Source organism: Coenobita brevimanus, chromosome 110 (assembly GCF_032717465.1).
Source record: "Coenobita brevimanus isolate Jiangsu-jjx chromosome 110, ASM3271746v2, whole genome shotgun sequence".
NCBI classification, from domain to species: domain Eukaryota; kingdom Metazoa; phylum Arthropoda; class Malacostraca; order Decapoda; family Coenobitidae; genus Coenobita; species Coenobita brevimanus.
This window is the reverse complement of record NC_137063.1, coordinates 45,963,307-45,978,024: the sequence shown is the minus strand read 5'-3', so window position 1 is coordinate 45,978,024 and position 14,718 is coordinate 45,963,307. Positions and strand designations below refer to the sequence as shown.

Sequence of the window (14,718 nt, the reverse complement as noted above, 5' to 3'; positions counted from 1 at the left end):
AAAAAAGGCAGAGTAAAACAAGTACATAAAACAGCAACCAAGAAGTGTGATAAGGAGGTAGACAGAGAGCAAGATGGCATGATGTAAACCTGTCAGGATTTGAATGTGCAGATTAACCTTTTGATTCCCATCATATATTCTAGCATATTCTTGCAATCTCCTGATGATCTGAGTCTGCTTACAGGTGGTTTTTCAAGGATTAGATGCATCTTTCATAAACCCCCTTCAATACATGAAATCTTTCCTAATCTGAATACTGTAATACCATACAGAGGTAGCAAGAAGAAATTAAATTACTGTACTGGTAATATGTCACTACAATTAACAGGTAAACAGCAGGGGCATACCTAGAGATTTGGGGGCCCGGGGGGCTAGGTTTATTGCGGGGCCCCCCTCCTGGAGGGGGGGCCCCGCAAAGAACCTAGCCCCCCAAATGCTCAAAACTTATGTAATATCTCAGCCAGGATTGTCGGGATGATAAATATATATATTTTTAAATATTAATTAAAACTCTTATAAATTTTTAATGCTTTTGGGTGCCCCCGTCAATTGGGGGTCCAGGGGGCAGTTTCAAACAGCCCTCCCGCCCCCCCTCAGGTACGCCACTGGTAAACAGTCAACGAATCTTGTAATTTATATTGTATATTTTATAAAGGCCCCATCATGCTTCCATACATCAGTCATCTGCAAAGTTTCAAGCTTGTTGTTTCCTGAATAACAAACTGATAACTGAGTAGTGATCATGTTAGCAGTATTTGCTACTGTACTATGAAGTAGGTGATGTTGGCTGCAACGTTTACTGTATAGTTTTCCATAACAGAGGCCTCAAAACCAGATCTATGACCTGAATGTTTCTAAAATAACCCTTATTTTTAAATAATTTTATTTCCAAATTGACAGCTTGCCTTACAAGTACATCATGTTGACAGTACTGTTATTAAATATCATCCTATATTTTTTGCTTAATGAAGGGTAATGCAGTAGTCAACCCTTCAAAAACTGATTACATTTACATGGTACAACACACACACATACACACACACACACACACACACACACACACACACACAGAAAAGCCTCTCAATTTTTTTATGGGACCAATTGAGTTAAATTAGTGTTCCCTTTTCAAAAATAAAGCCTTCTCTATTTTCAGAATTCTCCAGAAGGGCTTTGCTTTCTCTTCAAGGGATCGCATTAATTCTCTTTCAAAACTGCTTCCTCAAAGGAAAAGCAAACTGAATGAACTCTGAGCTTTCTCATGCACCACCCAGCTATTGCCTCTGTATTTAAGTTTAATCGGCCTTTGTGCAACTCATGTGTGCAGTGAATCATGACATACAGAATCTAGATGGGGCTGAGTTAAAGAATTTTCACCTTATTGATTTCCACTTTTGCATCAACTTTTTTTCAGTCCTGTTTCACCTATAAAGCTCCATCAGTCTCAACAAGGCCATTACAAAAGACATAGTTTTTATAAATTCTCTACCTGCATGCATCCCCATTAGCTTACAGCAGTCAAGCAGCACCTGTTTAACCATACATACTTTCTCTAAGTTGCACATACATGAGTTAATTGGTATGGTCATTCATTCTTTCATACAACAAGTCAGTTCTGGATCTCATTCTGTTCTTCTCTCTGCCTGGAACTACCAGTCTTTCAAACACAAAGATTCTACAGTAGGTCTCTTGTGCTGAAATTATCCTAATTTCACATTTCTCTTGTCCAACTCTTTGGAAGTAACAACCTTTGCAGTTATATAGCCTTTAGTTTCTTCTCATCTGCATTAAAAAAAAAAAAAAAAAGTAAATAAGCTAATCTTGTTTCATAGTCATAGTTTCACTACAATAAGTCAGATTAACATTTATCTCTGTAAACACTATGCCATTCATTTACAAATACTGTAATGACTGAAGAACTTAGTATGATACACTGATGCAGCAGTCATGTGTTAACTGGTGCTTTAAATCCATCAGCAGCATATTTATGGAGTTCTCATTGCCTCAAGGCTTTTTTCCTTTTTCTGTACTGTATATACTTTATTGTCATATGGTCATTCAAATTAAATACTTCTTACTACTACTTCTGACACCTGAAACAGCCAAGATATATGTAGATTTTCAACAGAAAATTAAATAATTACCAACGGGTTTTCCCACTGGTACTATTAAGATTGTTCCTTGAATTCTTAGTACAGTATACTATAATATTTGAAGTTATTACACTATGCTGAACATTCTGTACCAAAGTTTTCAGAAGTCAGTTTTCCTAGTTTGGTTACATTGGTCAGTATAACCCTGAAATTAATCAAGTACTGTACATTTTTCATCAACAGGCATTTGTATACCCACCGAATGTAATACGGTATGCATGTATGTTTCAAGACAGTAACATCCAGTCCCAAATATCCCCTTGCAAGGTGTAAGAGTTTGAGGCCAGGCTACCACAGTCATTTTTAAGGATAGGTAGAAAAAGAGGTCTGGATTATGATGATGATGATGATGATGATTATGATAATGATGATAATGATGATGACAGTTACTGGTCTATGCCCTTTGTAGCATTCCTCAATAACTGAATGGCCTCCAGCTGCCTCGGAGGAATTCAAATTGATGTGCATGCCTCCTCACCGGCACCAAAGATTATGAGACTACCAAGCATGGGAGTTGCATGATTTTACAAATTAAAAACAAGTTAAAAAGTTCACATCACTACATGTATTGTTACTGTATTTGGATATCCAACCTATATACAGTACAATAATTAATTTAATCCACAAAATTTGTTGCATCACAGAAAGTTTTCTTAAAAAACAAGTTTATCCCAACCATGAATCATCATCAACCTCTCTAGTTCATCTGTTCTTGTATCCATTGCCTGAAGTAGCTGACACGAGTGTAGACTCCAGGCAGGGCTGCATCTGTACATGACCCTGACCCAAACGACACAATGCCCACTAACCAATACGTCCCAGACCCGGCAGACTTCTCAATCACACTTGGCCCTCCACTGTCTCCCTGTTGTAATTGTACTTATTAGTCATGGATGTGTAATTCTGCAGAAATCACCACACTGAAAGTAATTCAATGTTAAACAGTATTATATGAAGCAGTACTTTACTGTACAGTACAGGAAGGATGTCAGGGACACTTTCAAGTGGTGGCACCAATACGAACAGGCAGTGAAGCTGCCTGATTATACAAACATCCTTTAATCCCCTCCCTATCCCCTAAAAAAAGGATGGTAAACTACAAGGCTTGATAACTTGGCCTGAAGTCCACCAGGTTAATGGTCAGAAGAACCTGGAGCTACAAAAACAACAACAACAACAACAACTACTACTACTACTGCAACTATTACTACAACTATTACTACTGTAATACAGTACTGCTACTACTACAACTACTACTACAACTATTTCTGTTGTGCTACAGTACTACTACTACTACTGTTACTATTGTACTACAGTACTATTACTACTACAATTGTACTACTGCTACTACTACTATTACTACTGTGCTACAGTACTACTACTACCATTACTACTACTATTGTACTATTATTACTACTCCTGATGCTGCTGGTGCTGCTGCTATAGCAAATCACAGTATAGCAATAATAAGTTTGCATACCCCCTATACTGTACTTCATTGTACCATAAGAAACTCACATGAAGCCTTACAACGTAGCTGATATATCTGGTTATCAGGTAACAGTTACACTAAAGCTTGTGAATTCATTTAAGCGCATCTGTGCCACATGGTCAGATTAAAGAATGTAAAGACACCTAATTACCAGCATAATGACAATAGCCAATCCCATATTAGCAATCACTCAATGAAATACAATAATGCCATATTTCCTCTCAAGGATGCCCTATACAGGGGTTGATCATGGTATACATGACGTTTTCTACGTACTGGAAGCTCAGTCATATGCTAGAACCAGCTACTTACTTCCCAACAGTTTCTAGAGACTGTTGGGGTAAAGGAATGTCACGTGTGTAATACTTATTATCACTCATAAGCGGGAAACTCAGCCACAGGCTACAGCACTATATTCCAAACTGATACTGTACTGTTACATTATGATATGTCTTATCATCATCATCATCATCATCCTGACCTTTTTTTCTCACCTATAGATGGGTTGAGGATGATATAATATAGCAAATAAGACATCTTACAACATTATGATTATTTTTTTATATGATGATGATGATGATGATGTAGTAAGACTTGTAATGGTGTGAGTCTCGGTTTAAAATCTCATGTTGTAGCCTATGGCAAAGTTTCCTGTCTAACGGTGATAATTGCAAGGCTAGTTATCAAGCTTGGAACCACATCACACACATATGATAACATCTCATATGGTTGATTACTGACAATAATGTACTATATGATAAAAACAGTATCTTTGGTAGTTTATAGGTATTAATTTTGAAATTACAAAAATTGCTACTGCCTATACATGACTCCAGTCAGGATTCAAAGATTACCAAACAGTACTTACATTACATGAATCTCCACCAGCTGAGTCCATGCACATCATGGAGCGGACAATGAAGCCTTTTGCTGCTCCTTTGGCATTCCACTTTTCATCACAAATACTGTTGGTGATGATCTCTGCGGTAACATGGTGGAGTTGAGTCTGTAACTCCCCTTTCTCATTCCTTCCCCATCCAGACACCGTTGCTAATTCTCCATCCAAGGCTATATCTATTAAGAAAGGATAGAAAGTTAAGTGAGGATGTGTTTTTACGAGGGACACATACCAATCATTTATATATATATATATATATATATACCGGTACGTACAGTAAACTCTCAATTATCCAGTGTAATTCAGCCAAGCCCTACACAGGATATTGCAAAATCCCAGATACTGAATCTGGCTCAATATCTGGCACTGAGCTGGATATTGCATTATTATCCATCTCAACTTCTATCCTAAAACTTTCCCATGAGAAAAAGATGAAAATTAAGCATAAAATACAATGAAGTAATGATAAAATACAGTAATACAGTGCTGGGTGGCTACCATTTACAAGGTGGTTGATACACCTCGATACCGCCCATTGCATAGAACTGCCGGTTACGTCCCGTTTCAGCGCCAGATATTGCAACAACGGATAATTGAGAGTTTAGTGAATAAACTATACAGTATATATACAGTAATATACATATACAATATATACGAGGCGTCAAGTGCAATAAGGGTGACCGTGCGTTTTAACAGTTTTGAGAAAAATGCATTATAAAGAAATGGAACTAAAATGTCTGTATCTCGGCTCAATATTGACCAATTTCATTGTTTTGGGGCTTGATAGAATGTTTGGAGCAAGAGGAACTCGATAATCTATAAAGAAATTGCCTAACATGAAAAATAAATTTGCAAGCTGAATGTTTATTAGGATAATAGGTAGATGCACAGGTAGACAGGTAAACAGAGTTTGAGAGAGTGTTGAATGGTAGGTAAGTACAGCAGAATAATATTTTATAGGCCTGATTTGCCTACCAGCCACAGGTTGCATGGTGAATAAACTGGTAGGCCGGGCCAGAGGTTCTTTTCTCCTTCAAAATCACCCTTTTCCACTTCTCTGGTGTCACTGATGCTTCATACTAGGTCCTGCCACATCAGGGTCTCTTTTGAAAGAATTGCCACTCATGGTTTTTTCTTGAAGAGGACAGGAAACAAATTTAATCACAGAAAAAACACAAACTCCGGTAGGCCTGGCCAGAGTTTCTTTTCTCCTTCGAAATCAGCCTTTTTCATTTCTCTTGGTGTTGCTGATGCTTCCTACTAAGTCCTGCCACGTCAAGGTCTCTTTCAAAAGAAGTGCCCTTCATGGTTTTTTCTCGAAGAGGACAGGGAACAAGATTAATCACAGAAAAAACACTGCCTTGAGTGTCGTGGAGAGAAGTGTGAACAGACTGTCACCTGGTGGGAAGAAGCATTGCTGCCGATGCATGCTCCCATTGGCTGGCTGGATGATATCAGCATGTAGCGACCACCCCATTGGCTTGTCTGGTCGCCCTTACTGCCCCCACCAGATGAGGTATACCTTCACCCACACATGCCTCAAAACACAGGATTTCAGCCCATGAGTACACCTGGACTAAGGCTGCTTTTTCCTTGTTTCTGTTGACTACAAGCTAGAGCATACAGCTGGCTCCCCTGGTCCAGTGAAAACCAGAAATTGCAAAAATGGTCAGCTCTCCCTTATTGCACTAGACACTTCATATATCTATCTATCTATATAGATAGATAGATAGATGGACAGATAGATTATCTGATTGACTGATATAGATAGACAGATATAGATATATATATAGACAGATAGATAAATAGATGGATAGATACACAGATAGATACATAGATAGATAGATAGATAAGGATACTGTACAATGACCTTTAACATTTTTTCACATCTCATTCATCTACTTCATTTCCTTTCATCTTGGTCTCACACAGTACCATCACATCATAACTACATTACCTTAAAAACATTCATACCTTGCACATTACACTGAGCTACATAAGTCTGGCCCATGAACAGTCACAGGACCCAGATCTAAGGCACTGTGGACGTCTGGCTGGGAAGAAATAAAAGATGAATTCCTTTTTCATATGCAGGGATTATGGGGGGATATTTTTTTCTTTCCTACCCAGAGGACTGCTCATGTGCTTACTACCCTGTATAATAATTGACTTTCTGGAGAGCATGAAATAAACTGGCTGTCATTCAGTGTACAGTCACCTGCATGAAGCACCTCACTGAGCAAGCGTATAGTGGGCACCCCAGCCTACTACAGAAGATGATAAAGAGGAACCCACCTTCATTTGGTATACAAGCTGGAAGCATGTCATCCTGGAAAATGATGTCCTGTGAGGTTCTGATGACAGCAACATCATTTTGCAAAGTTGTTTTGGAATACCTTGGATGGACAGAGATACGTTCAGCTGTCATGTCTACATTTGGTCCATCAGTGGTGGTTGTGAGGTCCCAGTCTCCAAGGCTCAGCTTTATAGAGTGAGGTGAGTTCGTGTACCTATCAAAAAAAGTTGCATGAGCTCTTGTATGTGATCAAGGGTATCAAGGGAACTTCCTTGATAATATTTAGTCATAAGTCATTCCTCCCTATTTCTGGGGCTTGGAAACACAAAGCCTCATGAATCACAAATTTTCACAGTAATTAAAACCTCTCTATAAGGGCCTGTAAAGCCATAATTGAACTACCATATTTGACCACCTAAAAACCTTCTGTAGTGCCCCTAAATGACACCAGACACAAGGTTCTACTTGTCTAAAGTCTATCTGATGATTTAGAAATGCAGGTTATTAAATAATCCCAAAATACACCTTACATTAGTGTACAGGGTTTTTAAAATGGTTTATTAACCGACAAATAACTGATGCTGGTAATTGCAAACCCATGAATAGGGTGGGGCAACTGTGCCTTGCACAGTAACAACCCAGTGTATAATCATCTGGTATGCAATGGATTGCTGCAATAATGAATGAAAATTTACACCCAGTTTTGGGTTAACAGTTGTGAAAATTGCTTGTAACATATGATTTTTGCGATGGCCACATATGATGATCCTGCACGGACGTTCTGTCACCCGCACAAGCTGACAGTCATTCATTTGAGCCAAGATGGCCACCCTATGTTTACATTAGCAGAACCCTCTTCTGATGCCTCTGTGCATGCATCCTCCTTCCCGCCACCCCTTTGAAGTCCCTGTGTCACTCATCCACTTGCTCACATGTCCCACTGCTTTGATCTACTCCCTTGCATGCATGAGACAGTTATGTTACATAACTGTCTCATGCATGCAAGGCCATCAAAATACCACTGCTATTGCAAAATAACAGTGCAAGTGCACAATAAATAGTGCAGTGTGTGATATTATGTAGTGGAGAGATAACTTTTTGTGTGAAATATTGAAACTTGTGACTTGGAAAACACATCAGGTAAGGGTGCTAACCCCAGTGGAAAGTGTGGTGCTACTGAGGGTGCTGAGGGTAAACCTAAATGGGAAAGGTATGGCCTTTCCCGTGATGTTAAATTGGACATTGTTAAGCACCATAAGGACAAACATGGGGTGAACAAGATTGCAAAAGCCCTTGAGCTAATCCAGTTCATGGTCTTTGCTGTAATAAACAAAAAATCCGAGGCTGTATTAGCTGCAGCACAGAACATGCCTGCTGCCTCATTGCATTGCTCTCCACCTGCCACACTCTCCCATGGCCTCACTGCTTTGGTCTCCCCATTGTTCATCACCTCCTCCTGACAACCTGGAGTGATTGCCTTGACCCATCAGCTGTCCACCAGGCTCTGGAGGGACCTTTGGTGACTACTCAGACCAGCCTAAGACATATTTTGGATGGGTGGCAAAAATGCTTTTTGAGAGTTTAGGTTACATGGCCCTTGACCCCCAACATATACTCAGTGAACCCATGTTATCTCAATATCAATTTACGATCAATCGGTATGCAATTGGTTCTTATTTAATGTAACCCAATCATGAATCAGGCTATTACTGTACAGGTACTCTTAATTAAATGCAGTACTGAAAACTCTTTCATTGTTAAGCTGCTGAAGATTATAACCCTATTCATTTTAAAACTGCTCATAGTTCACTATAAGCTGTTGTGAAATAAGAAAGGCATGTACATGATATTGTACTTACATCCCCTGAAACATGAACAGGAACACTGTACCTCAGCTAAAGATGTTTCATTAAATGCACTCAGCCTTGAGACGTTACCAATTATTTACTGTGGCAAACACCTGATGATTTTATTCAGTTTAGGAAAGATACTCCTAGACTGAAGAGGTTAGTAACATTAAAAAAAAAAAAAAAAAAGTCATTTAGCCATGAAACATCTATCATATTCTGGTTCATGCCAAATGATTTTATCCAACCTGGGAAAAACTACCTCAGCTGAAGTGATTTATGAAACCAGGGTTTTACCTATGCACTTCAAAAGAGGTTAATTGGTAGTGCCTATACACATCAAAACTGAATACAGTATCTGTAAACACAACATTCCATCAGCAGCACTGTGGCAAGGTTCATTGCTCTATGAACACTCAGCTGCCATTTCCGTTACAATACGCCCTCCACTGATAAACACAACAAAGTCATACATCTTTGACCAGGTTTGTATATATCATACCAAAACAGTTACTTCAACTACTGGTAACGACTGTGGCGTCTGGCAATAGATAGATAGATAGATAGACTCATAAAATGAAATTCTCTACTTGAACAGATTTAGGGCATCAAACTGAACAGCTGAATGGGAAATTTATTTGCAATATTACGTGGTCTAGTACAGTACTGTTTCTAATCTAATGACTATATTATTCCCAATGTATTTATAATCCCTCAACTCCATATAATTACTGTATTACTTTTCTCTCCCATCCTTCTGTTCATACCACTTTCCTTATTTTGTAATTATTAATTTTCCCAATTAGCTATTCTTCATCCCTAAGTTTGTGTATTTCTCTTACAAACAAAATCTAATTTACCCCTTCATTTCACTTACATCCCTAGTCTTTCAGCCTCTTCTCTTCCATTCTCATCACAAAGCTCCTCATTCATCCATTCACCCCTTCCCTTGAATTTGTTTACTGTTCTAATCATCCTTCCTGGTGGTGATGAGGAGCATATATATGGTGGTGCTGCATAACCTGGGTGCAGCAAAGCAGCTGCAGCATCCACCTAGGAGCCAAACTTCCTCAAATTTCCCTGCACCTCACCATTAAGAAGTGTTCCTGCTTCAACCACGGTAAGGTGTTGTCTACTACAAGAGAGCACTGGTTCCTTACATGGTGTATGTACTGTGCTGTACCAGTAGGACAGCTCCACAGAAGCAGTTGCTTACCTGTGGAGATGAGTCTGTTTGGCCAGACAGACTGGGGTTAAACAACAACAACAATCTTCCTTCCTTTCTTTCCTACTACTGTACAGTACTCTCCCACAGTGAATATACTCAGAGTATATGAATTGACTAGTGAAAAAGCAGGGGGTAATCAGGTCCACAAAACCATAATGAATTGAGTTGAACCCTAAGTGAACAAAATTGGGGGGAAAAGTAGGCCACAACCGCCAGCTTCCATAATGAACAACCCCACCCCCCCTTACTAAATACTGCACAAGAGGCCAGATCTGACCAACCTGTTGAGCAGAATCCAATGGAGGATGAAGATTTGCCTATGTCGATGCTCAGTAATATTCTAGTGGCTGTGGATATTCTGAGAGAAGAGGTCAAGACAAATGAAATCAGCTACCTTAGGACACAGGAATAGTTCAGAGGGTTAGAAACCACTTTTCGTTATTACACTGAAAGGCACAATACAGAAGTCAACAGAAGAAAACAAACACTCATCATACGCAACTACCCAACTCATGAAAGACAGGAGCCAGTTGCCTCTACATCGCCTGATACACTTCCTGGGGAAGACGATGATGATGTGATGTCAGTGGTGTCATCTTTGGACTTTAAAGGTTTTATGGGAGAGATGAGTGAGGTAGAGGCACATGGGGAAGTGGTTCAGTCAAGTTATGAGGGCAAGACTGCTGATGGGAAAGAGGGAGTAGAAGGTGATGTGGCGGGGACATCCTAAGTGTATCTCCCTGCCTTGGAACCACCTGTATCAAGCCAATCAGGACTGCCATCTGCTCCATTTAAGGTAAATAACCATGTGTTTGTTATATTTTATATACTGTATTGTATCTGTACATGTTTGAAATGTGCCCTTTAGTACATCTCTCTGGCTCAGAAAGTGGACTCTGAGAGAGCAGTGCTGCCCATATGCTATTTTTCCCATGAGATATGTTGTTCACAGTGAACGAATTTACAGTAAACAAGCTCATCTGACACCTGTAAACTCGTTCACTGTGGAAGGGTACTGTACTTTCCCCTATTTCTGCACTTACAGTATTTTTTTCTCATATCCTACTCCATAGTCCCATCCTGCACTTCCCTTTCCTTTCCTTTCCTATATTACTACCTTCCTTCCTTCAGTTTCCCATCTCTCCTCTTATCCACTTACACATCCTCCTCCTTCCTACCATATTCTCAAGTTGTGCCACTCCTCTGCCTCTCAACCCTCATCCTCTTCCTCTCCATTAATCTTACTTTCCACTACCTTCCCCCTCTTTTTATTCACAATTCATTCCCTACACTGTCATTTATTTCTATACTTGGTAGGGAAAAGGAAGCAGTGAGAGAGTAGGGGGAAAAGGACTGAATTGGAAAGGAAGTGAAAAAGGATAAGCCTAAAAAGAAGTGAGGAGATAGACAGCTAAAATGGGAAAACAGGAATGGATGGAAAAGGTGTGGAAAATACAGAATAAAATAAAGAGATTGATTTTGAAAGGATGTAGAGGTACATGTGTAGGAAAAGAAAAACTAACTGGGAAACACAAGAAAAATTTCAATAATAACTTTCAGGTGCTCACGATTTAACGCAGTGGGCTGCAGTGAGGATGTGTCGTCTGCTGATGATGGAGCCCCCACAGTGGAAACGGCCATTGACAGTCATGGCCACCTGCCATGGGAACTCTTTGAGCCCACTCATCTTGCCAAATGTTATCCGATTTGAGATGAAGCTGCGTTCACCAGCATCTGTTTGACATGAGATTCTTTAAGATATTGTACAGTAATATCCTTATACAGTATTTTGCACAAAATTAGGTTGGTTGGCTAAGAAAATATAACAATTAGATTACTGGAAACATTTTACAACACAAAGCAATATTCTACTGACCACACACTGTTACTGTGTTTGGATGATGCCCTGTACTTTTGTATTAAATGTAAGCATATGCACATTATTTAAAAATGCAAACACATTCAGTTCATGTGATATGATACTATGGGAACTGGATATTAGGGTGTTGGAGCAAAAGGGTCTTTACAATACGTCAAGGTGTGACAGGTGTGGTTTAAGTTTCACTTAAGCTGCATTTCTTTCATCAATCTGCACTTCTCTCATCAATGATTAGTTCATCTATTGTGCAGTCAGTCATGACTTTTTTTACATCAAACTCTATGAAAGGGCTTAAGATAAGGCAGGGATAAAGGAATTCCATTATAAAACAATCCATCAAAGGTTAAGGCCACACAGCAAGGTCAAATGACTAACTCTATTACTCACACAGTTTTCATATGATTTGGACCAAATTTGGTGTAAGGACTGAGGGTCAACCACAGATGAACAGATTCAATTTTGAAAACATGAAGATAAATATCAAGGTTGCAAGGCAAGATCAATTCAATTTTGATCTAATTTGGACAAGACCTAATGTAAATGTTGAGAGTCAGGCAAAAATGAAGTAATTTGATTTTGAGAACAACTGATCGAAGGTCAAGGTCCCAGGACAGTCAAATATTCGGTCCTCAGATCAAGTGTTCGGAATGGATGTTGCACTCAACAAGTGTTCCTTCTTGCTTATTATGAATTTATCATCCATTACGTTTCTCAATGATAATGAGGATTACAATGATCATAGTGATGACACTTGAACTTACAGTGGGCAAAGAGTGTATCATTAAGTGGTGGAACAGCCCACTCCTTAGTGGACACTGCTGGTCTGCTGCTGATCTGATTTCCCACAAGTGGTCGTGCCACAATGGGTCTGGTCACTACTGGGCCTCTGATGGGTTGAAGATCAGCCATGCTGCTAACAACTGACCCTGGCACTGTCTCCTGTCTCTCCCTCTGCTCTTCTCTGCGCCTCTTGTTGATGGATCCTCGTCTTCTCTTTGGACGGAATCGTCTACGAGTGGTTACACCTGGCACTGGTTCGTCACTAATATACTCATAGTCTGGGATGGGACCTTGTGGACGCACCCTGCGGGCCTGTCTCTGAGGGACACAAGTTATCAGGCAAAGGGGAAAAAAAAAATTGACATTTCCTCTCTTCTCTAAACTAGTTATTACAGGATGGCAAGTCAACCATTTAGTTTACACTGGCCACATAATACTGTACTGTACTTCCTACCATTGCAATGCTGTCAAGCCTGGGTCCTTGATCAAAGGGTTGACCTCTTATTCCACATCTTTCAGTGCTGACTGGTGGTGCTGGTGGCTGTACAAACCCTGGACCAATAAGCACTGCGATTACTAACCCATTATGTGATCTCATTAGAAAACAAGCACAATGAAATTTTTAGTAACTATAGAAATACAATAGCATTTTTCATATTCATACCCTTGATCTGCATAATAACTTCATACTAACAAGGCAGTAAAGGAATCTATAATTTCTAACCACCTACTGCACTCGGTTGTCTCACATGTTCTGTTTAAGTCGAAAAACTGTCAACAACATTCACAACAAAAACCAAGTCTAGAGACAACAGTCTATAAGAAACAAACCTGAGCCTGATATATCATATGAGAATTAAAAATTGAATACAGCAGTATCAGAAGTTAATGGACATCTTTTTACCATGACTCACCTCCAATTCCTCCTCCACTTCCAGTTCCTCCAATGCCTACAGTATCTCCACCAGTCCCTCCACTGCCTCCAGTTCCTCCTGTTCCTGTTCCAGTTCCTCCACTACCACCACCAGTTCCTCCAATGCCTCCAGTCCCTCCACCAGCTCCTCCAGTGCCTTCACTACCACCACCAGTTCCTCCGATACCTCCACCAGTTCCTCCTGTGTCACCACTTCCTCCACCAGTTCCTCCACTGCCTCCAGTCCCTCCACTGCCTTCACCAGCACCTCCACTGCCCCCAGTTTCTCCTGCTCCGACTCCAGTTCCTCCGCTGCCTCCACTGATCCCTCCACTTCCTCCAGACCCACCACTGCCCTGGCTATCTCCTTCAGCTGTCACCAAGCCATCAGTGTTTTCACCAGTAAAGTCTCGACACAGCACCTGCTTCACTTTCATCTTCCAGTTCAAACTGCGGGACCGACTAGAGTTGACGTGCAACATCACAGAGTCAACATGGCTGATGTCATATGTATCTGTTAAGGGAAAATGCATCATATAAACAATGCTTTTCAATAATGTGTGTGTGTGAGTTTTATATATATATATATATATATATATATATATATATATATATATATATATACATCAACATCATCATCATCATGAGCCATCTGAGTATCCACGGCAGGTCAGGCCTATCTCGACCGAAGTAGGGACGATAAAGCCAATGTATCTCTACCAAGTGGCTTAGGCTGTCTAGTAGAGATTGTATGTAGGGTGAGAAGTGCTTGTAAGTGTGATTGTAGTGTTGTAGTGGCTTTGGATGTGTGTGTAGTCTGTGAACCAAGTGTAATCGGCCTGCGCAAGCTGACTGGGTGCAAATTTACTTTACAGTACGTGACACTGGTTCAACCATAGCACCCCTTGTGTCCGCCAATGGATATATATATATATATATATATATTCAGTCTTTCTTTCCTCTTCCTTCTGCCTGTAGGTGACTCTACACCGTGTGACAAGCCAAATGGTTTCCTGTACACCAGGAAGACATTTATTATGCTGGGTGGTAACCATATAACCAAATTTTGGCACCTAGTGGCTTTTTGGGTAATTACGGCGCTCATCGGATTAAGCTGGTGAAGGTTTATATGTAAGGGGTGGTTGGGGTTTACTGCTCATATAATGCCACTCAGGGATGAGTGAGGCTGGTCACTCATATCTTAAATGTCAGGACCTACTTGCCTAGCCCCAGGC

The 14,718-nt window shown here is 40.1% G+C and overlaps 1 protein-coding gene across 1 annotated transcript in view; it reads right to left on the bottom strand.

Moving 5' to 3' along the window:
• Positions 1–2,824: 2,824 nt before the first annotated feature.
• Positions 2,825–14,718, bottom strand: part of LOC145417568 (uncharacterized) — a 30,330-nt gene continuing 18,436 nt past the window's right edge. Inside the window, exons 6-11 of the mRNA XM_080286275.1 lie at positions 13,475–13,997; positions 12,552–12,874; positions 11,480–11,645; positions 6,836–7,050; positions 4,511–4,716; positions 2,825–3,015 (exon numbers count right to left, since the gene is read on the bottom strand). Coding sequence (XP_080142401.1) covers positions 2,848–3,015; positions 4,511–4,716; positions 6,836–7,050; positions 11,480–11,645; positions 12,552–12,874; positions 13,475–13,997 — 1,601 coding nt within the window. The 3' untranslated portion in view covers positions 2,825–2,847. The remainder of the gene's footprint in view (positions 3,016–4,510; positions 4,717–6,835; positions 7,051–11,479; positions 11,646–12,551; positions 12,875–13,474; positions 13,998–14,718) is intronic.